At 45.8% G+C, this 24,790-nt stretch overlaps 4 protein-coding genes across 9 annotated transcripts in view; 1 reads left to right on the top strand and 3 right to left on the bottom strand.

Annotated features, from left to right (window-relative positions):
• Nucleotides 1-963, bottom strand: part of LOC118413506 (aromatase-like) — a 7,751-nt gene extending 6,788 nt beyond the window's left edge. Inside the window, exon 1 of the mRNA XM_035816947.1 lies at nt 644-963. Coding sequence (XP_035672840.1) covers nt 644-788 — 145 coding nt within the window. The 5' untranslated portion in view covers nt 789-963. The remainder of the gene's footprint in view (nt 1-643) is intronic.
• A 1,372-nt stretch (nt 964-2,335) lies between these two features.
• On the bottom strand, nt 2,336-4,004 carry LOC118414202. Its single transcript, XM_035818078.1, has 3 exons — nt 3,654-4,004; nt 3,245-3,414; nt 2,336-2,759 (listed from the first exon to the last, which is right to left on the bottom strand). Exons 1-3 carry the CDS (start codon nt 3,852-3,854, stop codon nt 2,510-2,512), a joined length of 621 nt encoding a protein of 206 aa, XP_035673971.1. The 5' UTR covers nt 3,855-4,004; the 3' UTR covers nt 2,336-2,509.
• A 155-nt stretch (nt 4,005-4,159) lies between these two features.
• LOC118414200 lies at nt 4,160-15,183 on the top strand. Its single transcript, XM_035818070.1, has 16 exons — nt 4,160-4,645; nt 5,334-6,674; nt 6,870-6,999; nt 7,200-7,316; nt 7,572-7,798; nt 7,926-9,095; nt 9,249-9,424; nt 9,554-9,678; nt 9,877-10,182; nt 10,333-10,993; nt 11,121-11,289; nt 11,535-11,755; nt 13,297-13,627; nt 13,899-14,022; nt 14,149-14,301; nt 14,555-15,183. Exons 2-16 carry the CDS (start codon nt 5,367-5,369, stop codon nt 14,701-14,703), a joined length of 5,367 nt encoding a protein of 1,788 aa, XP_035673963.1. The 5' UTR covers nt 4,160-4,645; nt 5,334-5,366; the 3' UTR covers nt 14,704-15,183.
• Nucleotides 14,876-24,739, bottom strand: LOC118414201 (protein polybromo-1-like). Of its 6 annotated transcripts, none has more exons than XM_035818072.1 (8): nt 24,572-24,739; nt 23,935-24,120; nt 18,663-23,161; nt 18,220-18,298; nt 17,908-17,993; nt 17,118-17,288; nt 16,186-16,350; nt 14,876-16,048 (listed from the first exon to the last, which is right to left on the bottom strand). In XM_035818072.1, the coding sequence occupies exons 2-8, from the start codon at nt 24,047-24,049 to the stop codon at nt 15,842-15,844; spliced, it is 5,322 nt and encodes a 1,773-aa protein (XP_035673965.1). In that variant the 5' UTR covers nt 24,050-24,120; nt 24,572-24,739; the 3' UTR covers nt 14,876-15,841. The 6 variants fall into 6 exon arrangements, with proteins under 6 accessions (XP_035673965.1, XP_035673966.1, XP_035673969.1 ...); XM_035818073.1 differs by having other exon boundaries at nt 23,941-24,123; XM_035818076.1 differs by having other exon boundaries at nt 16,186-16,305; nt 23,935-24,123.
• Nucleotides 24,740-24,790: the final 51 nt, after the last annotated feature.

The following is a 24,790-nucleotide window of genomic DNA, read 5'->3' on the forward strand; positions in this document are numbered from 1 at the left end:
GACAGTCAAAGTATACGATGGTCAATGATATGCAGGTCCGATCAGACTATATGGGAAAAAGTCTTCGTATTTTAACAAGAATCCCTCGTCTGAATGGCACAAGTTTTCATGCGTCGTACGAATCGGCTACAAGCTTTAGACAAAAAAATACTACACGCATCATACACAAGGCTGTAAGACGAGGCGACAATTGGTACCTCTGACGTGTCTAACGTATCATTAAGGTTTGCTCGAGAAGGATCTCATAGCCTCACGAGTTGATTGAAATTGTACATAGGAAGTCCCATTGTCCTGCGCAGATTCGAACCCGCGTCCAAGATTCGGACTAAAGCGGAGATCTAGGACGCAGGTTTCACTCTGTGTAGGAGAACGGGGAATCCAAAAACACTGATTTACAGCATATCATGGGTCGAGAAAATGCTAAGCGATAGAATATGCAAAAAAAAAAAAAAAGGATTTTTGGAATGGAAAGACTTCTACTATCAGAACTTCCTAGTTTACGACCAATCCTGGATTGAATGGCCCTAGGTGAAGATACTACCGTTACACCTGCACCGGACAAAATATCTTTAAACAGCTTTCACACGCTTATTGAATAAGCGATATGCGCGATTCACAGACCTAAACAGAAAAAGAATCTCACCCGGCACATCCACACTCCTGCCTGAAGCCCATCCTCCCCAGGTGAGGACCAGGGCGGCGCCTGTAACGATCACGGCGGTCACACACGTCAGCCCCGCCGACCAGGCCTGGAGCTGCTCGGTGAGGACATACATTACTCCGGACATGTTCCTCTCCACAGTGAACCAGTCTATCGTTCACAGGCTCCACCCACCACTGCGCTAGTGACGTATACGAAACTACGGGAGTGTGGCCGGCGCCAAAAAGCAGTTAACTGGATACGATTTAGGAAACGGACAGACGTTTGAACTAGTAAACACTAGTTTTCGTCAGTGACACTTGAGAGATCTTATTGTAAGCTCCTTGGTTTGTCCTAACCTTTAATTGATATGCAAAAAAGGGGAGGCATATTTTTCAATAGTACAAAAGCTACAAAGGTAAGACAAGTTTTAAAAAGACTATGTTGATGTAATTGACTTAATTAGCTCAAGGGGAGTGTTGCTTGGGGATTCACCAGAGACAGGGTGTGGAGTTGTATAATAGATTTTGGTGTAATTACAAACAGCACCCTCTATCTAAGCTTGAAATCTGTTGTACTCTACATGCATGTACGTTGTCATAGGCCAAGGACGCTTGATTAGTGGTTAGGGCTTATCTCCATAATAGTTGTCAGACAAGCCAGGCAGTCAGAAAACGTTTCAATCTTCCACTCAACATTAGCTTGGATATACTGTAAATGCAGAAATGTTCGAAATGTTCGCGGTGACCACTTTACCGCGAACTTAGAACCACCGCGAACATTTTTCTATTATGGTATTAGACTGCAGTCTATGGTGTTACCGCGAACTTAAATCCACCGCGAGAAGTCCTTTTTCCCGCTACCGCGAAATTAAATCCCCGCGAACTTAAATGCATTTACAGTAATGCTTATTCCATCCAAACATCTGCTTGGAGACCATGCTTCTGTATGGGGTTGACGTCATAGTTTCGTCGAAACTTTACCTTGACAATGTCTTTGTATCTATATAAACATGCCCAGGCAGGCCCAGACAGACCTCATTGTGCCTACTGCTAGGTTGAAAACTTGTACTTGTCACATGTACTTTCCAAGCAGAGGCAAAACGAGAGTTCAAAAACCCCATACCTCCATTAAATATCTAGAGATTTTCAAAGCTTTCTACATTGGTATTCACAAGAAGGCAAAAAGAGTGGCCAGATGTATTGATGAGTAAAGTCATAATACAGGATCGAGTGTTGCTTGGTGTCTCTTAGTTACATAGACCTCTCAGCCTAACCTCTTAGCTGTATATAATTGGGTGGTATTAGGGACGGATTTTTTTAGCATCTGCCCAGCTATAATGAAGAACCGGCTATCAAAACCACAGTTCGAGGATAGAACGCCTTAATGTTTTAACCTCCCACTTCATATTACAAACAACACTGAAGGTAACTAACTCAATAAGAAGAATTGGCCACAAAAACGTACACACACACACACACACATACACACGCACACACACACAAACACAAACACACACGCACACGCACACACACACACACACACACACAACCGCCCGTGTCTATCACCTAGATTACAACATTTGCACCAACAGTACCTAACTTAAGAAATAATGCAAAAACGCTTTAACAATATCCCTTTTCTTGTTCATTATTTCACTTTATATTGTATTTTTCATTGAGTTCAAATTGCACATCAGAACTTTCATTAAGTTTAATTAGATACTACACACATATGTGCACATGGCTACCGTTGGGCACTTTCACCTTTAAAACACATTTTCTTTTTGAATTCCTCAAGCCTTAGTTTCTGGACTTTGTGGTAACTAAAAAGCTGCCAATCATCTTAATGATCTAGAGAATATCATGATTACTTGTTATCTTTATCTTCAGCACCAAGGTCAGGCCTAATTTCTAGAATTTTTTCTCGGACGATCTGGACTCGTTTCTGCCTGTCGAGGTCCCGGATGTGTGTGAAGGGGATGTCGTTCTCGTGCAGGATGGTTGTCATGGCGACGGTGTAACACTGTAGGTCCTCCAGAGTTCCCATCATCCGGAAGCCGTCATCCTGGATGCACTCCTGGTGCGGTGTAAGGACGAACACAAGCGACTTCCTGTACCTGGGACGATGGTACATAAACGGGTACGGTAAAAAGCAACGAAAGAGATATATGTTTGTTGGACACATTATTATCTGTACGGATCCAGATATCATCAACTGTGTAATTGCCGTACATCTGCTGCTCTTGAATCTATATGGGCAGGGCAGTTATATCATATTGATATTGCCTTGTTGAAATAGTTGGATTACTATATACATATATTGATTTGTACTTGAAGTTAACTTTAATCTCATGTCGTGTTTTCCTGGTTGGTTATAAAGGACAAGCATAGCCATTAAGTACCAAAACATGGTATATTGTCGTGAACGTGCAGGAAATAAGACCAAAAAATAAATAAGAAAAAATATCATTGCAACAACCCTGCAGCTGTTCAGGAGCATTGACTTTCAATTTTATAACCAACGTTAACGTAGTGCTAAAACACAGATTCCCCATGTTCAACATGTTGATTGTACATACATGTATTTGCACTGTGTACCCACCTTTCGATGCACTCCTTAGCCTGATTCGTTCCCATCAGACGTTGTTTGGCGTCGTTCCCCAGGCAGACGGCAGCGTACACCACTGGGTCTATCCCCCGATCTGCGATGTAGTCTCTACCCGCCTCGGCATTTCTCCGCTCCGTCGCGCACTGGGCGTCTAGAATCTTCAGCTATGGGGACGGTAGAAATCATAATCCTTGACGTGTAAATTAGATAAATAATCAATGAAGCCTACACGGTACTTCAGGTAAGCAAAAACAAGGTAGATTGAAAAAAATTCTGTTACTGACAGCCTTGAAGCCAAAATGGGTGTCGCGTTCTAAATCATAAATGTAACTACTTCATATCACTTTTGGCTGGAGCAGACATAACGTCAGCACACATGAATCCCACTATAACCTTCACATACCTGGAGATCTTCGAATGCCCTTGGGTTCTTCCTATAGTCGAGGTCCTCCCGTGTGAGCCCCATGTCTTGTATAACCTTCCTGGCCACCTCGGGTTCACCATGTATCCTCACCGCCTGACTCAGGTCGTTCAGAAGGGTGGTCTTACCCGTGCTGTGGGCGCCGCACAAGAACACTCTCAGAATATCGCGAGAAGTCTCCATTTTTGGTGTGTGTGGGAGGGGGTCAACAAAGATTTGAAATATCTCTGGAAAGTAGAATCAAAACATGCAGTCTGTAGCCTGAGAATTGAACGTTGAACGACTTCAACTTTAACCCCGACGACCGGTAGAGCGAGAAATGGGGCTGTAGCTGTGCTTATAAAGGGTACGCGGTCGCTTTCTAGCTGCTTCCAATGCGTGTACAGGCTTTATAGCTATAGTATGTGCGGTACGATGACCAGTGCTAGTACTACTGTAACAGCTTCCCTGTGTTTTGTAAGAGCTTTAAACAGGAAATTTATTCGAAACCTATGGGGCCTTACGTTTTGGGGATGTTGTTCATATTATCAAGCGGATTGCGTCGGCCAAATGGCGATGTTTTTTGTTTTTTGTTTCTTGAAGTCAGGCAACGAGAAGCTAAATATTGAGACGTGGGACATCACACCAACCCGTGTCCCATGTAAGCAATGTGTGTAATATAATTAGTTTCAGCAGGAATACACCACGGTTGCAAGTGTCGTCTTGACATAGCTAATATGGGCGGGGAAGGATTACCTTACTCCAGTCACGTACACACCGAAACTGTGATGTTTTGAAGACACCGAAACCAAGCTCTGCTGAGTCACACCGAAACTTGGCCCCATTCCATGCTGACAGGGGTGTGAAACGTTAGCTTCGGGATGAGTCATAAGCTTTGTGTGCACTGAACAAAGTAGTCTATTTGTGTGACTCCACCAGATATTTCATATTCAACTTCAAGGCCAGGCGTCAGAATTGCGGTGGGAGATTGAAATGTGAGTAAGTAACTCAAGCGGGGTCGTAACGTTGAGTGTATGGCGCAGACATACCTAACGTTAACATGTTACCTTTAAACCCTTACTAACATGTAGTGACATGCCATTTTTATCAATGCACTTCATACGAGCCACAAGTCTGAAGGACAGATCTGATTGCTGTTTAGGACAAAAATATGTTTATACTTCACTTCATACCAAGGGGAGAGGTAGGGTAGTGCCGTTGCTCTTGTATGCTGTAGTGGCATTCAATGATTGGGTTCTTAATCAGCATAGTGTCTAGGTCCCGATATTGGAATAACCACTGGGGTCATTTTGGAACACTCCATTTTTGCATGGCTAATTTCGTCATACACACCCTGCCAAACCAGGAAATAATGTGCAAATGTACTAGCAAACGGGATTGACATTAGGTATCAAGTCCCAGTGCTAGTGACAAGTCACTTCCGCGTACCCTTTCACCTGTATCTCCCAGCGACCTTTGCGCGCTGACTCACTTGCATGACGCTCTCAAGGATCCTTCTTGTCGGCTTCGTCGGACGGCAGAAACTACAAACCACAGACTGACTGTACTAGCGCATGGGCAATGAGGCGTATATAGTTTTTTCGATTCAACTTACTTTCTGTTTATGTACATACAGATGCATTCCCATAGTTCTTATGTGTATTTGTGTATCTCTCACAACAGTAATCTGATGATAAGTCAACAGCCGCTGTAATAATGGCGTCAACAGATTCGCGTACTCTAACGGGCTTCCTGGAGAATCCTGACACGGAGGAGGGTGTACGTGTTGAGCAGAAAGAACTGGTATATAAGCAGAAACGGTCAGGGCCACAAGAAAGACACCAGAAAGTTCCCATCAAAGTTGTCTACATACGCCGTAAGAAGGACCGTGAAGATGTCAGAGGCAAGAAGTTAACAACAGACGATTTTTTCGTCGAGACGGACTACACTGATGCTAAAATGTGCTCACTGTTCCGAGAACACGACGTCGGCCATTTTGTCGTCCTCCATTTTGATCTGAGTACACCGCCTCATGTCGTGTCGGCAGTGTTGAGGTCAGGCTTCAAAGTAACGGTTGGGAAAGGGCAGAGGCGTCATTATGTGTTCTTCGGTCACAGCGCGAGTCAGCTCCGAGAGAGAACGTGCATTCTGTACGATCAAGGGGTCTTGGGTCCTTGGGAACGGTTGGTCAACGGGTTTGGCGAGTTTGAAGCTATCAAAAACCCTTCCAAGCGAGCAGCACGAATTGGTCTTTTGCTCTCGACGGCGACAAAGTGCCTCGAGCTTGACGAGAAGGAAATAGATCACACCAGTGACATCGAGCGCGACGGGTTCACGTTCACCGACGGGTGCGGGTTCATATCTGTAGCCTGCGCCAGAAAAATCATGCAGGACAAAGACATTTCTGAGCGTTACCGACACCAGGATCCACCGGTCCCGTCTGTTATCCAGTTCCGCATGAAGGGATGTAAGGGTGTCGTCATGACCGATCCGTCTCTCCCCAACGGCGTGTGCATTCGCCCCTCACAAGAGAAGTTCAAGTGGAAGTTACCGCCGCCCCATGTCTTCGGCGTGTGTGACGACGGCATCTCGCAGCCTTACACGTTTGGTCAGCTCAACAAACAGTACATCATGATGCTCTCCGCGCTCGGCATCAAAGACGAGGTGTTCCTGTCAAAACAAGAGACGTATTTCAAGGAACTCGATCGCTTAGAGACTGACAAAGAAGTAGCATTTCGCCACCTCTGTGCCCGGGGATACATAGGTCTCGCCGAACGCCTGTTCTCGCGAGAAGGCGGGCCAGACAACGAGACACTGGAGATACTTCGGGGATTCCGGAGTAGGGTACGACGTCCCCCGAAAGCCAACAAACTCCACAAACTCCTCAACACAAAACCTGAGCCAGCAAGAGCCTTGAAAATACCCATAGAAAAGTCCAGGAACGTGTTCGGCGTCTGTGATCCTTCAGGCACGCTTGAGCCCGGACAGTGCTTCTTCCAAGCCACAGTCAGAGGGAAAATGCAGGTAGGAAAAATAATTATATACATACAATAGCTATTTCTTCTTAAAACCAATAAAAGTCTTCAATTATTTTCCTTATTTCACATGCATGGTACCTTAAGCATTAGCTTTGATCCAAACACCTAACGTTTTACCTTCTGGCTTGCACGTTTTAGAAACACCGTTCAAAAAGTGCTTTCTCTCCTGTATGTGTGATAGGTCTTTGCGGACACGAAGGTGGCCGTGGTGAAGTGTCCGTGCTACCATCCCGGGGACTTCCGCGTCTTGCAGTGTGTCAATGTGGAGGAGTGCCGACATCTTGTGGACTGCGTAGTGTTTCCTGTGCAAGGTAACATATAGAACATACACAAGTTAAAACTATATCAAACTTGTTTGCAAAGATAGTTTTTCATCTACAGGAAGTAGACTATGAAGTGGTTACCAGTTGAGACCTGATAGTGGGTACGACAATTTGAATTTGATATTACTTGTCATAACGTTAACGATCTATATTGGCGGCCATTGCTATTTGCCTGTTGGTTCTGGCAGGTGAGCGGCCACATGCTGATGAGATAGCCGGAAGCGACCTTGACGGAGATAAGTTCTTTGTGTGCTGGGATCCTGATCTGGTTCCGGAGTGTGAGGAAGCACCGCTTTCCTATCCAGGTATCATTGATACTATTTCAAATAAGTTATTTTGATACAATGTTTTTGAAAGTATCGCAAACAGCCACCCACATTTGTTGCTATGCGTTCTATCTTATAACAATGGTTCTAATGACAATATGCATCTTGCTGTCTCTTCACGATTACGTATGGTCACTAAATCATACAAGTAGTACTCTATCAGTACGCATCACTGGGGACGTTTTTTTTTTTGAGGACGTCGCCAAATTAGACATTGAACATTTTGTTTTTCAGGCGGAGAGGCTGCCAAGAAAGAACGTGTTTCCATTGGAGACCTGATTTCCGTGTTTGCTAACTACAACAGCCGCACGGTCAGCCGACTCAACGAGCTCTTCAACAGATGGGCTGACGTCAAAGGCGTGACGTCATCCGAGTGTCGCAAAATCGCGAAGCTGTTCTCTACAGCGGTCGATACCGCAAAGACGGGGAAAGGCGTTGATATTCCACCTCGCTTGCTCAAGGTATTCACTGTGAGATTCTTTTCTATTGTGTACACATTTTGTACACGTCCAATGCACTGGTATCTAGTTTTACTTCATCTATCCATTTATCTTCATCAATAACGGACTGTGCTTATTTTTTCTCCAGCCACCAGACGCACAGGAGAAAAGATACGTGTGGCAGAAGATGTTGGAACGCGCCAATCTCTACCTCGCCGACAGTGTGGCTGCAGACAGCGACCTGACGGTTAGAGTCTTTGAAGAGGCCGACATCACAGACCTACTGAACAACAAGGACATCAACGTCAGCGAGTATCAGCTCTTCCGCTTCCTGTACAAATGGTGTGAGAGTAACGGCCGACTGCAGGACCTTCAGAGATATGTGGGCCAAATTGATTTCACACGCTTCACGCCTAGTCAGAAAGTCAGAGTGGCAGTCGATTGCCCTGAACTGCCCATGGAGTACGTCAGCAATGCCTTCTACAGATCAAAAATCCTGACGGAGAACGACATAGAGCGGATGGACATTATGTCGCCAAATCAGTGGTCACTATTCTACCGGGAGTCCGATGAAGACATATCTTGGCCGACCGTCCGAAGCGTCTTGACGTCGGAAACCCCGAAACTGCTTATCTTCGAGTTCTGCTTGGCGGGAACAGTCCTGGTGATGGGGCTGTGTCTTCCCGGGCCGCTCGTGATGGAGGACGTCATCACTACAGACCAGAGCTCGGGACGTCCCACGGTGGTCTTCTTCTCGGACCACTCTGGCGGAGGGATGGAAATGGTGGACCTTCAGGATGGCCATAGGAACGACGACTACCTGTTGGAGCTGGACTCGGAACACCTACAGATCTACAACGTCAGACGTCCGAGGACATTCGTTTGGTTACGGTGGAGCGATGAAGCCGTCAGGATGAGCGTCGCGCTGGACAGGTTTCCGGGAGAACGCAGAGACCGCTCCGTCAAGCTGCAGAAGGAAGAAGTCCAGTCAGTTGAAGTGTTTTATCAAGTTACACGTATGCAGTGTGGCCCGAGCATCTACACCGAGCGGCGGCAGCGGGAAGGCCTCTCAGAAGAACCACCACAAGCCGCACCAGAAGGGACGGACGTGGCAGGCACGGCGTTCAATCTCAATATAGGGAGTCCTCGAGAATTTCCTGAGCTGGGGGTTGAACTAGACGAGGATATTTCAGAGGAGGCTGAACGACTGCGCAAGTTTGAGTCCATGTGTGAAGCCATCTGTGAAGACGGAGAAGCCGGGACGCTGTCAAGTGACTCCCTAAACCAGATCATTCATCGCTTTGGACAACTACCTGAGGTACGTCTCACTCACAATACTACCATTGTCCTAGTGTTAATGTGAGAAAAAACAATTCCGACAAGCGTAAATATTTGGTCCTGTCACTTTTATTACCGCCTTTTCCAAACTTACAACATCTAGACACATACGTTACTCCTCTTCACATTGTAGGCAGCCTTGAGGCTGGAATCTCTGATGTGGAAGTATCGTGACCAAGTCAACCACCGACCTGAAGCTGAGGAGAGATACTTCCACCTGCTCATCAACATAGTGTTCATGACGTCATACATGTGTGTGCAGCCGGCAGCCAGCACAGACACGGAGTCAACACTCATGAGAATTCGCAGGTGAATTGGCGTATCTTTTCAATACCTGACAAACCTTATGTTTTGATTGTCATATTGAATGGTTATTGCCGAAAATAGCACTACTGCAATATTTTTCATTTTTTTAAGACCAGACGTTTTCTTCTTCAGATTTTGCAAGACTCTCCAGAGAGACGGTGTCGTCTTTGGACTTGACAGGTTACGGCAACTGTTCATTCATCTTCAGTACGCAGGCGTCCACTGCGCCAACAGTCTACTGGACATGATCAGAGATGGTAGGTAAAACATAGGTTTATAGCACCAAACGATGACAAGGTCCTGCTGAATATCACTCTCTAGTTTTTTAGTCAATCAGTACTTGTGAAGCGTTATTATCGGCCATAGTGACATGACCGTTGAAACAGAGATATTTTCTGTGTAATGTTCGGACCGAATGTTACATACTCCTAAGTTCTCACGTATTCGTGCTTCAGGTGTACTCCCCATCAACCCTGCTGACTTCGTCCCCGGGCACGTGGATTACTACTTACACTGGAGCGCGCTCTGCACCATGGAAGTCCGGGAGGAAGTCTGTAGCTCCCGGAGCAGGGCTCTTCGCGCGAGGGAAGACGAGATCTCGGTCATACGCGTGGAAGAGGATGATGGTCGCTACTTCATTGCTGACTGGGAGAAGAACGAGCTACCGCTGTCCGTCGGCGACCAGCTGCAGATAACGGCGCTCCCGATGTCTCAGGCTTCACCCGAAGTTATAGTGACTGAAGTTAAAATCGACAGGACAGGTACGTACACAGACAGTCAATGCCTAACAATTGAATGATAATTGAATGATTAGATAAGGTATCAAAAGTCTTTTTTATTGCGTTTGGTTACCTTAAATGTCTGTTACCTTTAGTTTTAATGTTAAACTTCTGTTATTTTTGTACTTGTAGAAGTAGAGCTGAAAGTCCTGTGGAACAACGGTGAGGCACAGCATCAGTGCATCACTCCCGGTCAGTTCGCCGCCGTCCACATCGGGAATTGTATTTCCCACAGGAGGGTGATGGCGGCACTCGACTGCCTCTGCGTGAAAGCCGACTCGGACACCCCCAGTAACCTGATGTGTGAACGCGTCATCTCGTCTTTCGGAGGTAACGTTGATGGGCTGGCTGCTACCTTTGAGCAGGGCGGCGACGAAGACCGAATGAGAGACGACGGCATCCAAAGTGACGCAGAAGCACCACCCAAGGCGCCTGGAACAACAGATGCGACCTCTACCGGTCCTACAAATGATGAAGATCTCCATACTGATGCTCCGTTGGAACATCAACGGACAGAAGCAGCATTTGGAGGTTCGGACTTTGATGCAGCTACAGGCATGCGACCGAAGAAGCGATGGTTCACGAAGAGTATGATGAACAGCAGCCAGGAAAAAGCCGTCCAAGCGGCCTCCTCGTCTGAGATCACGCTGATCCAGGGACCCCCGGGAACAGGGAAGACGAAGGCCGCCGCAGAGGTCATCATCCGATGGCAGGGGCAAAGTGACAACAAGATCCTGGCTGTGGCAGAGACAAACGAAGGAGTTGACAACATCATACAGAAACTTCTCGACAGGTAGGGTACTCTTAAACAGAGTAATGTTCTGGGATAACGTTTTGTTAAGTCACCCTCTATCATTTACCATGCCAAGCGAGAGACCATAAAAAAAACCTCCTATTCTAACTAAAATCATTTGCCACAGAAATGTTCCACAAGAACAGATACTGCGCGTAGGTCAGCCAGAGAAGGTGAGGTACGGCCTCAGGCACCTGACGCTCGACAAACGGTACGACGACAAGTACGGCTCGGGTGAGTCCAGGGGAGGAAGGAAGAAACCTCAGGGCATAAAAGCGATCCTGTCAAAAGCAAATGTAAGTGATAAGACGTCTATGTTATCTCCACACAGAACTCTCAAGCCAACGAAGCTGTAGATAACACATCTTTAGGATTACGAGCAAATGGAAAGTTGCATGGACACCGTATTACATACGAATGTAATCATCTTCCAAATCAAAGATAACAAATGTACATGATATCTATTAATGGAGTTGGCGTTTCCTGCACTTTGCTCGGCCAAAGTTTTCAGTGACTCTACTTCTATCCTCATTGTACACAGATCATCTGCACCACGTGTATCGGCGCGGGAAGCCAGGTTCTGCAGCAGATGACGTTCCGCCGTGTGCTCGTAGACGAGGCGGCCCAGGCCACGGAGCCGGCGGTGCTGTGTGCCCTGTCTCACGGCTGTCAGCAGGTCTGTCTCATCGGAGACGACCAGCAACTCCCGCCACTCGTACAGAGCGAGGATGCACAGGAGCTGAAAATATCTCTGTTCGAAAGGTTCGGTATTGTGTGTTTTCCTATAAGACAACAACATTTATCTGTGGTATAAGGTTAACACTATACAAAAATCATAATTGCCGTTTATCATATTGAGTTTCACACTCATGTGACCATGTTCTTGTTTATCAATGAGGTGAGTTTTTTGTTGTTAAGATCCTGTAATCTTTGCTATGGGAGGGTAGCCTGGGTACATGGTAGGATTGCTAATAGAGCAATCGTAGGGAATTTAAAGCCAGGCGCCGCGGACCAATCAGAAGACCACGTTCCACGTTGGTTATGACGCAGTAACATATAGATTCCGGCCAGGCCACCCTTGCTGCCTTGAATTTATCCTTTCAAAGAATGTTACCGTAGCACTATATGTACATGTACGCTCACTGTATTGCTCATTGTTATAGCCAAGATCCTGGTCTTAGACCCTACATTGTTGTAATCGGCAAGACCTTGGTCTTAGGCCGTTGATGTCTTTGCACAACCTGTAAGCCTCTCATCGAGCAGAATAAAGACATCATTTGACCCCGAACCGCGTAGCTTTCTCCTTGTGTCATCTCGGAGTACGTAAGAGTAATTCATCCGGAAAGTAGTACGCTCCGGTGTTTATTATACATTATCATAAAGCCAGGCGCCGCGGACCAATCAGAAGACCACGTTCCACGTTGGTTATGACGCAGTAACATATAGATTCCGGCCAGGCAGGTGTGTATCCTCCTTCTGGTTGGTCAGAATGAATCGACACCGGCACCGTTGTCGATTTGCATCGACACCGGCACCAGTGTTGATGCAAATCGACACCGATGCCGGTGTCGATTCATTCTGACCAAGCAAAATGAGCAATACACACAGGAAAGTAAGGGATATGCAGGCATTGGCCAATCAAAAGGAGCGAAACATATGCAAGAGCAGAGGGAATAAGTACAGACTGCAAGAGGGGGATGGCTCCTTCTGTTAACATTGGTGATGAGTTTTGTTGTTCAAAAATGCCAAAGACTGCAGTGTTTCGAATATTTTCTGGGGAAATTTTGGTTTCAAAATGCAATCTATAATCTCCTTACAAATGTATGTACCAAAGAACAAATGTGAATTTTCAGAAATTCGACAATGGAATTCACACTGTTTAGTACCAAGGGATCTAAGCGTCACACAGGAGTGTGCAAGTTTAGGTAGGCTATATGATAATAACGTTAATGACCCGCCTGTTCCTCGGTGTACATGGTGTCATAACGCCTGGTCCTTTGCTATAACCACCTCATAAAACCACCTCGTTCGCTTTGCTCACTCGGTGGTTTCATTCGGTGGTTATAGCAAAGGACCAGCCGTTATGACACCATATACACCTCGAGGCGGGTCATTAACCCTTAATTATATACGGTCGCTTCTTGCTCTGGGGTTTATTATACACTGTATACGTCGCTTCTCTGCTGTTCTGTCCACCTTGACCACGTTAACGTCTGGAATCGTCCACATTTTGTACGAGGGCACTGATTGCTCCTTACCGGGAGGGTGGACGAAGGGAAAATTCTCTTCTCTTTTGATTTCAGATGGAGAGGACAGAGGTTACAGGTTCACCTTCTGGACACGCAGTACAGAATGCATCCGGCCATGTCAGCTTTCCCATCACAACATTTCTATAATGGTCAGATTAAAGATGGTGTGGAGGCATCTGCCAGAAGGCCGCCCTCTGGATTCGATTGGCCTAACCAAAATATGCCAGTCTCGTTTGTCAACGTTTCTTCTCGCGAGACATCCCGTGGAACATCCAAGTTTAATGATGAAGAGGTCAAGATCGTCATCGCCATGACTGAACAGTTGCTTGAGGGGGGTGACATACGGGAGGATGACATCGGTATCGTGTCGCCCTACAAGGCACAGGTAAGTTCCACGATATCAAAATCAGTGGTACAGAGTGTGCGCATGGTCTTACAAACTATTATCAACTTTTGTATTGTTCCCAGGAAAACCTCTACTTTGTTTTCAGCTAAGATATTGGTTAGTGTCAGAATGGCAAAGGGTGTATTATTCAATCCCTTATAAATGTTATATACCTTAATGCATTGTTAAACCTAATGCAATGATGTAAAACGTGTTTTTTTACGAGACTGCTAATTTTTTGTCAAATTGTTTGGTTTCCTTGCGCGAGTAGATAAAAAAGGTCACAGAGGGCTTGGACCAAAACATCGCCGTCCGGTCTGTAGATGGCTTCCAGGGACAAGAACGTGATGTCATCATTTTCTCTGCTGTCCGGGCCAATGAGGGAGGATACGTTGGTAAGTGTATAACTACGTAACGCATTGTTCTGGACACCAAAAGAGAGCCAAACAAAAACAATTTCCACACAGTGAAACATAGCTTGCTTCATCTTTAACTCAATGACTTTGCTGATGTTTTTTCAGGGTTCCTAAACGATCCCCGTCGAATGAACGTGTTACTGACGAGAGCCAAGCGGGGGCTGATTGTGGTGGGTGATGGAAAGACCCTGGAGAAGGGAAGTGATGACTGGAACAAGTGGATTCAGTGGATTCGGGAGAATAAGCTGGAGCAGTTAAGTAAGCTGCACTAGTGTTGTTTCTTTAAAATTATATGAATGAATTCATTCTTAACATTTGTGGATTTGCGTCTTAACCAGCACATGTACAAAACACAATACTGTAGTAGATGCCTCTAAATGATGAAACTATAGCTGTGTGGGAACAGTGTGCGTATATTGATTTACCATTGCTGAGTATCTAATATGGTCTCATCAATGCACAACATCACAGTTAATAAGAGGTTCCATGTTTGCACCATGTCCATGTACAGGGGCCGAAGGGACTGGGACTGGGCGTGGCAGGCAATCTGGCACCAACCGCACACGAGGCCGTGGACAGAGGGGGAGAGGGTACAGGGGACGGGGTGCAGGCAGGGCCAGGCGTGGCAGGGGGAATGGCTGGCATCAGTCACAAAGCTAGTCAGTTTGTGAAGAATTACATTGTATCAATACTATCATTGCAAGCATTGTGTTACATAGCAACTAGGCTTAAGGTTAAGATATTTCTCTTTAAAATGATTGTAAAATTATAACTACAACAAAGTAATCCAGATTGCAGTAAGGATAGGATATCACAAATGTAATAATTTAAGAGTCTTCCATCTTTTATTTCTATTACAGAAACAACAAAGGCCAATCTAACTGTGAGAAAATCAGCCGTGACATTCTGTTCTGGTATTTACTCCTTAACTGGCAATACTTTCTGGTAATGTTGAAGTTAAACAATATGATAAACACATGATTTGTCAAATTCAAGAAAATCTCTGGTCTGGTCATCTGGGTGGAATGTCTTCCATATTTCTTGCTGCAATCTTAAACAAATAGCTTTGAATATAAAAATGCCTAAGAAAAAACTAATTTGGTAAATCGTGTTAACACATACATAGACAAGCACACAAACTAGAATACATGATGGCACACATTTATTTGTTTGAACATTTCTTGTCACTTGCTTTTGGGTCTATGTCCAGAACTTACAGCTAACTCAAGATTTCATCATTTCCATAAACCTAAAACAAAATAATACTAAACATGCTAAAGACAACTAACACAAGTCCAAAAAGGTTAAAGGTATTTTAGGTGGTCACACAGAAACCATTAAACAAAACTGGAACAATGTAATTTATCTTTAATGGTAAACATTCTAGTAAACTGAAGGTTACTGGTGGGTATGGACCACAAATTAGGCATCTTTTTACAACATGTATCTTCACATAATGAAGTGCAAGCAGACTGTTTCTTGTTAACAATCCTGGCCTGACATCCTTAACATCAGTCTCAGTATTAAAGAAATATAGTATTATACCGTTGACAGGTGCATAATGTTCATGAAATCCAATAAAATAAGATACTATGAAGCAAATCAGGAGTATTGTCCACTTTCCAAATCTAGATGACAGGAGGATAGAGACTTTCTACACCTATACTTCAAAAACAGTGACAAACATCCAACAGTACAACATGTTACCATCACAGAAACAAGAAAGTCAACCTAACCAATTTTTGATCTTCAAAACTATTGAAAATATGACATCTTCAGAATGCACTATACCAGGTGTTTAATTATGGAAGTTTCCGATGGTGAGAGCGTCCTTCAGCATGAGGTCCCGCAGCGCCCACAGGGCAGACTCCATGTTCTTGTGCGGACCTTTCCCGTTCTTCAGGATGTGTCCGGGGAGCCGCGCCCGCTGCTGTTCCGTGAGCTGTACATCCTCCTGTCGCACAGTCAGGGTCTCTTCCCAGTTACTCACTGACCTGTTCTCAACCTGTGTGTGAGGAACAGACAATAGCAACATTTAGCATTTCACTTCTCAGTGTGCCTTTATAGCAACAGTGAGTGATTAAGATGGATGAGTTTATTGCATTTGATTATAAAAAGGATCAATGGTACTTGAAGGCTTACCTTTAGGCCTTCTATGTAGCGGATGTAAGCCTCGGAGTGCAGCAGTCTCTGTGCCTTTGGTGGGGGAGGCACAAACATCGGCGGGGGTGGGGGCTGCGGTGGGGGCGCTGGGGACTGTGTCTGTGGATGAACACCGTACTGAGTACCACCCTGTCCATAAAAATACTTTGGCACAATTTGTAAAGAGGGGAAAATGGGAGTTAATATCAGTTTTACAATGGCTCAAGGAACCCATTCACCAGAACAAACACCCAAACAAGGAAAACACTCTTTACAGTAAAATCCACACAAGCAGACTGAGCATCTTACTATAAAAATCCACAACAGGACTGTCATACAAGGGTGAGACAAGACAAGAACATGAGGTGTGGGAGATGAGATGCAGAGAAATGAGAGACAATGCAGGTGACAAGCTGTGAACAGAATCTAAACTACAACGTGCTGATCAGGAATATAAAACTGAGTGCATCTTGTGCAGTGCCATCCTAACCTTTTCCTCTATAGTGACTATGAGCATTCTATAATAAATAGGCCTCTTCACATATCAAAACAATAGCATCTCTACTACATTGACTTGTCTCTTAAAAACATTACAAGGGAGAAATTTCAGCTTTCTTTGTCATAGGTCATAACCAGGCAGAAGCAAAGGCTGCATTCAGATCAAATCACTCTACTCATTGTTGTATCCAGATAACTAAACTTAACTGTCCATTAGAACCCTGTAAGAACCCTGCTGCAGTATAGAAATACCCACAGAGAAAGTATGTTCATTATCCTTATAGAACTCCTCCCACAAGAGTAGATAGGACAGCCAGCAGTGTGAAGAGAACCAAATCAAACTGTCACCCCTATTGTCTACCAAACCAGAGAAAGATCTTGAGAGGGAAAAGTCACCAGAGCAAACCCATGCACAGTGGGAGCAACCATCTCACCTGCGGTGCAGGGGGGGTAGTACCCACAGGAGGGGGGCCCATCTGAGGGGGGTACATCTGCGGAGGTATTGGTCCACCTTGTGACAGGGGGGGTTGTTGGGAGTATCCCCCCTGCTGGGGGAATGGGCTCTGAGGGGGGAAGGCACCGGGTATCTGCGAGAAGGAGGCATACTGGAAAGAAAGATGTCGTTATTCTGCTAGTTCTCTCCAAGACTATACTTTCCTATTCATTCTGTACATTCTTTCATTAAGTTGCTGTATTCAGTGAGTGAAAATCGTAAGTGAAGTCGTAAGCGCATCTAACCCTGTCTACATAACTAAGAAACGAGAAGAAGCCGAACAAATGTATTAGAATAGTTTTAGAATTTATGTTTTAGATTAGTCTTAGAAACCATGTTTACTGCATTACTACCCTTTGTATCTATATGCCTGTACTTAGCCCGATAGGGCATGAATGTGCAATAAAGGCTATTATTATTATTATTATTATATTGAGTCTTAAGTACCAGTCTTCACAGCCTGACTAGTAGTGCTGCAGTAAGTTTGCAAATATTTACTAAAATGCACATGACAGATGTGTCCACAATATGAAACATGGTTGATATGTAAGTGTTACGTACCCCACATGTGAACGAACACGGCACGAGCAAACAATGATAAAATGAAAGGGATAAGTTTGCATGGAGTCTGACATAAACGCTGGTGGGGACTTTGACGACGCGAAGAGCAATACAACGTGACCTTTCAGTAAAATGGGGCAGAGGGATTGTGAACACCATACAAACTTTACCTGTAGACTGTTGGCAGGCATGTTCATGGACTGTCCAGGGGTCAGGGGCTGGTTGGTACCTGGGGTCATTCTCTGGCCAGGTGTTCCTGTAGGACAATATTAGTCATTAAGGAACAACATTCAATACTAAAATCCAGGAAACATATCTAAATATAACTCATGTCTATTTCAAGATTCCTGTAACTAAAAAACAGGGTCATGCATGTATAAAGTTTATCTTCATAATCCTAGTGAAACTAAAGTTGTCCATTTAATACATTAAATTTTGCTGCTTGGCCTAGCCCATAGGACCCACACTGCATGAGGACATACCGTTTGCTGCCATCTGTGTCTGTGATAACATTCCTGCTGGCATGGGGGGAGGAACCACACCCAGCACAGCTCCAGAACCCTGCAAAGAACATGTTAATATAATACATGAGTATTACTGTGACAGTCATATTTAAATGACATACAAGTGAGAAATGTATTAGCACTATTTTGCTATCATTTCTAAAACACAATTGTAATATGTGCAACTTAACAAAAATATTCAAGTTGGACAGGAACATGCAAGTTACTCCAAAGAAAATAATATTTTTTTTGCAATTACAAGACATGATAAACAAAGAAGCTGACAGAAGTGCCATATATTTAGAATGGGTCAGACTACATTAAGATAAGGTTGATCTGAAGTTTGCATACAATAAACTACAATAAGTTGGGTGCATCACCTAATAACAGCCTTCATGAATACAATACTAGAACATCCATACCTGCGGAGTGAATGGGCGCGGTGACTGACTCGGCGATGCCTGGTACCCAGGCTGGTAGGGTATGTAGTTGCGACTTCTCTGGCTGAGCGGGATCTGACGGGACGACGTCTTCACGTGGACCTCCCGGACGTGGCGCTTCATCCCCGAGATGTTGGGGAAGGGGAGGCTCTTCTTGACCCTAGACCTGGGGCAGCCTGCCCAGTAGCAGAAGTACTCCTGCTGCTCCCCCTCAGGTTTCAGGTGCCCCGAGGTCTCCAGCAGGTGAGCCACCAGGTCCTTCTCGCTCTCGTACTGGTAGTCGCACCCCTCCCACAGGCACTCCCACACCAGGATCAGCGGGTCCGAGCGGCTGCTGCTGTGACCCGACGCGGGGGATGCTGGGTAGGGCGACTCGTCGTCGTTCTGGCTGGAGCTCTGCTGCTGCGCCCTCTCCTCGTACACGGCTTTCTGCGCCGCGCTCAGGTTCTTCCACTCCATCCCCACGATTCGGCTGATCTCCCCGAACGCATAGTTGGGGTTCTGCTTCTTGAGAGTTGCTCGCATCTCGCTGGAGAACAGAATGTATCCGCTCGGTGGCCGTTTGGCCTTTGGCGCCTTTATGGGAGTTGACGGTTGCTGCAGTTCTTCATCTGCATCAGGAGGCACGGCAAACGCAACAGGCTCCTCCGAAATCTCTGCCAACTTTGGTGACGGGACCTTTCCTGGGACGATGGGCTTACGGAAGAAGAAGATCTCATCATCCGTCACTTTAGGGGAGAGGCTGTACTTCTTCAAGGCCTTGATCTTGCGGATCTGCTTGTCAGCTTCGTAGTAGCGAGCCTCGCACACCCAGATGTCATCCTCCATGAACTCAGTGGGCCGGCAGATGAGGTAGTCCTTGTAGGCCAGGATGCAACACTTCCCCAGGATGGTTCTCATGGACTTGGACTCCTCCATGGATGTGAGGAAGATCTCGTTCTTGTAGAACAGCCTGGTGGGGTTGTGATCCGTCTCTGAGGGGTAGATAAACCACTGGCCGTGGAACCATGGCTCACTGTTGGCATCCACCCACATCTTGTCTATACGAGCCATGAGAGGTTGCTCCCTGCTGGACTTCACATAGACAGAGTCACCCAGCTTAAAGCAGGTTCCACCATAGATGAACTGCTCATAATGAGAAATACCGGGCTCAGTAGTGTTTGATGCCTCCACTGCAATGTTCTCCCTGACTTTGTCAATGACATCTTCCTCCTCCTCTTCTTGATCCTCAGTTTCTGCCTCCTGCTCCTCTAGTTTGGCTTCTTCTGCAAAAACTGATGCCACTCGAACCTTAGACAGTGGTTCCTCCCGCGGGATTATCTTTACATTACTAGGGGGTGTGGGCCAGATTTTGATCTTCTTGAAGGCCTTAGCTCTTGCACTGTACCGAGACTCGCATACAAAGATGTCATCATCACTGACACCCTGGGGCTTACTCTTGAAGTATTCCTTCACTGACATCACAAAACATCTTCCTCTAATGCTGGCAATCCGAGCGATGTTGTAGTAGTCACTCTTAAACACCTCCTTCTCTAGAAACTTCCTTGTGGCCAAATGGAAGGTTTCCTTTGGACGATAGAACCAACAGCCATGCAGCCACTGGTCCCCTTGGTCGTCCTGGAAGAGTTTCTCAATACAGACAATATGAGGTGGCAAACTCTTGTCCTGATTCTCTATGTACACAAAGTCTCCCACACGGAATGACTGGTCCTCCCAGCTGACATCCTCGCTGTATTTCCGCTGCATTGCAGTTTCACTAGACTCTTCTTCAAGCTCATCTTCCTCCTTTCCATCATCATCCTTCTTCTCCTTGTCTTCCTCTAATTCTTTAGGAATCTTCTCCTTTTTCTCAGCATCCAGCTCCACCTGGAGATGCTTGTGAGTGTAGCTGAGAGCTGGAGACAGCATCAGCTCCCCATTCTTACAGATCTCATCCCTGATGGTGATAAAGAACTGCTGCAGCTCCACTGCATCTTCATACATCTCTGAGTCGGTACGACTGACTCGTCTGGCTCTCTCAAACACTCGAAACACATCTTCCTGAAACACATCGAGCCTCCTGTACCTCCCCTTGTCGAGGTTTCTGCGAATGGCTTTGAAGCTTGCTGGACCTCTCTTGTGTGGTTCCTGCTGCTGCTCCCTCTCCTTCTTGTCTTCTTTCTCAGGTAACTCTGAGAGGGAGTCGCTGTAGCAACGCCCCTCCTCGTCCTGGTGGTTGAGAACGGACACAAAGAGGCTGTTCAGAAGGTCCTGCACACATCCGCGGATGTCTGGCACCTCGGAGCTGCCATCTCCGTGGACTTCATCCCTCTTCTCCAGAAGGGCCCGCTGCAGGATCAGGGCATCTTTGTATATCTGTGAGTCGGGCTCATTGTATCGGCAAGCATTATCAAACAGCTGGAGGAAGTCCTCCAAATAATCCTCCACAGTGTTGTACTTGTTGGACCTCATGTTAGCTTCAATTTTCTGCATGTCGATGGGTTTCTTAATGACTTGGTAGTAGTCGGGATAGTCTATCTTCGAGGGAAGCTGCAGGAACATGAAGCAAAGCTTGCGGCCTGTGGAGTCTTTATAGTCCTTCACTGAATCGTACATGTCCCGCAACTTCTGTTGCAGGGGTGTCAAAAACTTGGACTTCTTCGGCGAGCTCTTTCTTGGCCCCTTCAGTCCTGCTTTAGGAGAGAAGAGGCCGCCTTCTGAAGTAAGAGGTCCCAGCTGTTTTACTTTGTCTTTTAAAACCTTCTCCAGCGTGCAGGCATCTATATACACCTGTGAACCTTCCTCATTGAAGTGGCGTGCATTGTTGAACATGAGATCAAAGTCTTCCAACATGGCCTCCACACTGGAGTACTTGTCGGTTCGGATGTTGTAATCGATTGTCTTCATGTCGATCGGCTCGAGGATGATCTTGTAGTACTCGGGGTAGTCTTTCCGGGAAGGCTTTTCCATGAACAGCTCAATGAGAAACCGACCAAACGCATCACAATAGCCTATCATGGCATCATACAGGAACCGCAGTCGGCCCTTCAGGGTGTTCTCTCCTTCATCTTTCTTCTTCTTCTTCCGCTTTTCCTCCAGATCTTCCATGATCTGCGGACGTTTGACTTTCCTGCTGACACCAGAAGCACTGCTCAGCACGCTTTCTGTGTCTCCGTAGTTGCTGTCCGACTTGGTCAGCTCTCTCTTCTTGACCTGCATGACCTGCTGTAGCTTAACTGCGTCCTTGTAGATGCGAGACCCTGTCATGTTGTACTGTTTGGCATTCTCAAACATCAGGGTAAAGTCAGCTTCCAGGTGGTCGAGGGTCTCGTACAGCCCCTGCTTAATGTTGCTTCTGATTTTCAACATGGACATAGGATGTTTGATCTCCTGGTAGTAGTCAGGGTACGCCTTCTTGGATGGGAGCTTGAGAAATGGCTCGGACAGACACATCCCTTGCCCAGTGGAGTACCCTCTGACGTGGTCGTACAGTGCCAGGAATGTGTTTCCCTCCTCGTACATGGAGCTGTCTGCTTCCGACTCTTCCTCGTACTCCGTGATTGACACGCGCTCGCTAGCTTCACTCTGATCCTCCTCCTCTGATGAGTACTGCAGGGCTGCAGTGATCGCCGACAGCCGGCTGCTCAGTCCTGACCTACCACTCCTCCGACTAGATCTGTCCGAACTCCTGACTCCTACAGGCTCTCCCTCAAGCTCTGCCTTCTTCAGTGAGAAAATCTTCTTCAGTGCCACAGCATCTTTGTAGACAAGTGATCCTGGCTCATTGAAGGTTTTGGCATTCCTTACCATTAGGCTAATGTCCCTCTCCATGTCTGCGAGTGTGTTGTACACATTTCTCTTGATCTTACGAGCAACCATCGTCAGATCCATGGGATCCTTGATGATCTTGTAATACTCTGGAAATTCTGAGCGCACTGGCAGCTTCTGGAATAGGAATGACATAGCTCTGCCTGTTGGGTCAGTGGCATCAGCCATGGCTACGAAGAGCTGTTCGTATGGATTCTCGGTATCTGCTGCAAAGGGAGGGAAGTCGATCTCTTCCTGATCCTCCCCTTCAATATCCTCCTCTTCCTCCTCCTCCTCTGTTGTTTCATCCATCTCCTCCCTTCTCCTCTTTGCCTTTCCCTCCAGTGTGTCCCCGCTGATGCCCCCATGGACCTCGTGCAGAATTTCATCTCGGGCCTCCACGTAGATTTCCCACAGGGCGCTGGCATCGTTGTACTGCTGGCTACCCTGTGGGTAGTACCTCTTTGCGTTGTTCACGAGAAGATCCACGTCAGCAGTGAAGTCCTGCAGGGTGCGGTACTCGTCCGTTCTGATTCGCTGCTGAATCCTGAGCATGTCGATGGGGGTGTCCACAGCTTCGTAGAAGTCAGGAGCATTGCGACGGTTTGGAGCACGGATGAATGGATCACACAGCAGGCGGCCATTTTCATCCCTATGGTTGCGTATGATGTCATACAGGTCTTGGATGACCTCACCTGTGGAAGGGAGAGAGAATATAAAACGAGATTAGGAATGATTACCAAGATTTTAGCACTATAGCAGTCAGTACAGTTTATAGCTATACTGTAGCAAATTACATAGAATAAGTCCCTGGCCTAGGCACTTAGGCTGGCAGGCAGGCAGAAAATGACATGTATTTAGATTACATTTTGTCAACTAACTCCAGGGAGACAATCAGTTAGTTTTTGGAGATTTTCATAGATACAATGGTTATTTTTAGAAGACATGCAAGACCAGTAGATACAAGTAGAATGCACACTACACACCACAGGAAAGCTACAAAAGTGACCTACCAATCCTAGGATAGGCTAGCAGAGAGAAGATAGAAGGCATTGTTTAGGGCAAACAGATTATGGACAATAATATCAATGTCAACAGACAAACAAACATTGCCACCAGATTCTGCACATAACATACATGTCTTCATTGCATAATGACACAACAAGCCAGTCAGTGCCATAGAGAAATGAACATTACACCAATGAGGTCTTTTCAACATGTTACATTAGGTTCTAGATGCCCACACCCTCAATTCTTTGCTCCATCTACAAGCAATAGCACAGCTTCATATGACCTACGGTTACATTTAGTAGTAGTTTACTGTAGCAGGTACACTGTAATATATACACAGCACCGTGCACTGCGTGCAGAGAACCTTGACTCAAGCCTACGTCTTGCGGATAAAATCAAGAAATAGACATAAAAAACAAGAACAACAGCAATAGTCCAGTGATCTGCACAAACTTACAGGTACCTGTATCAATAGATGGAGCAGATTTCCTGCGAGTCTTCATGGAAGGACCCATATCCTCCTCCAGCCGTACATCCATCCCCACAGAGCTAGACCTCCTTCTCTTAGCCATAACTGCCAGTTAAGGTTTGCACTTGGACGTGATCAGAAGTGGACTGGTGGGTGAACTTGAGTAGCTGGATACTACTGGGTAACAACAAGTACAGGTGATTAGATAGTCAGTTCACATTGCTACAAAGAAGTGAGGCACTTTGTCCTGTATTATCTAGAAGTAGAAAGAAGAGCAGAAAATGTCGAGATATGAATGAAAACAAAAGACTGCTTCTGTACTAAATGGTATCGCTAGAGGGAAACAAATTATAAGAAGGCAATGATTTATGTACTTCTTCTTCATGTACTTCGTCTTTATCATAAATCTTAAAACTAACATCCTCCGCACTGACAGCACAGTGCATATTTTCATCGTATTCATTTGAGACGAGACATCACTGAAAATGAGTACGTCCTATTGTCTTTCCGAACACGCTTCGCCCCCCCCCCCCCATAATTGCCAAAATATCAACCCTTGATTTTAAGACATATCTCCCACTCTGACACAAGATCTTTGCTCTCCTTATGTTCACTGTTTCCTCACCTTACAGAATAAGTCGACTTTGCATTCACACCTTCCTCAGTGCGTCCACTAGCCGAGGAAAACTTGGCGGTGTTTTTGTTTTATTTCCCTCGGCCCGGCCATTCCCTCCAACAAATTACGCATGCGCTCACAAAGTTAACCTCTGACCTCCATATTTGTAAATAGCCTTCTGGGAAAGCATTACTGTTGCTAAGGCGGATAGTTTACGTAGCAACCAAA

Source organism: Branchiostoma floridae, chromosome 4, assembly GCF_000003815.2.
Source record: "Branchiostoma floridae strain S238N-H82 chromosome 4, Bfl_VNyyK, whole genome shotgun sequence".
NCBI classification, from domain to species: domain Eukaryota; kingdom Metazoa; phylum Chordata; class Leptocardii; order Amphioxiformes; family Branchiostomatidae; genus Branchiostoma; species Branchiostoma floridae.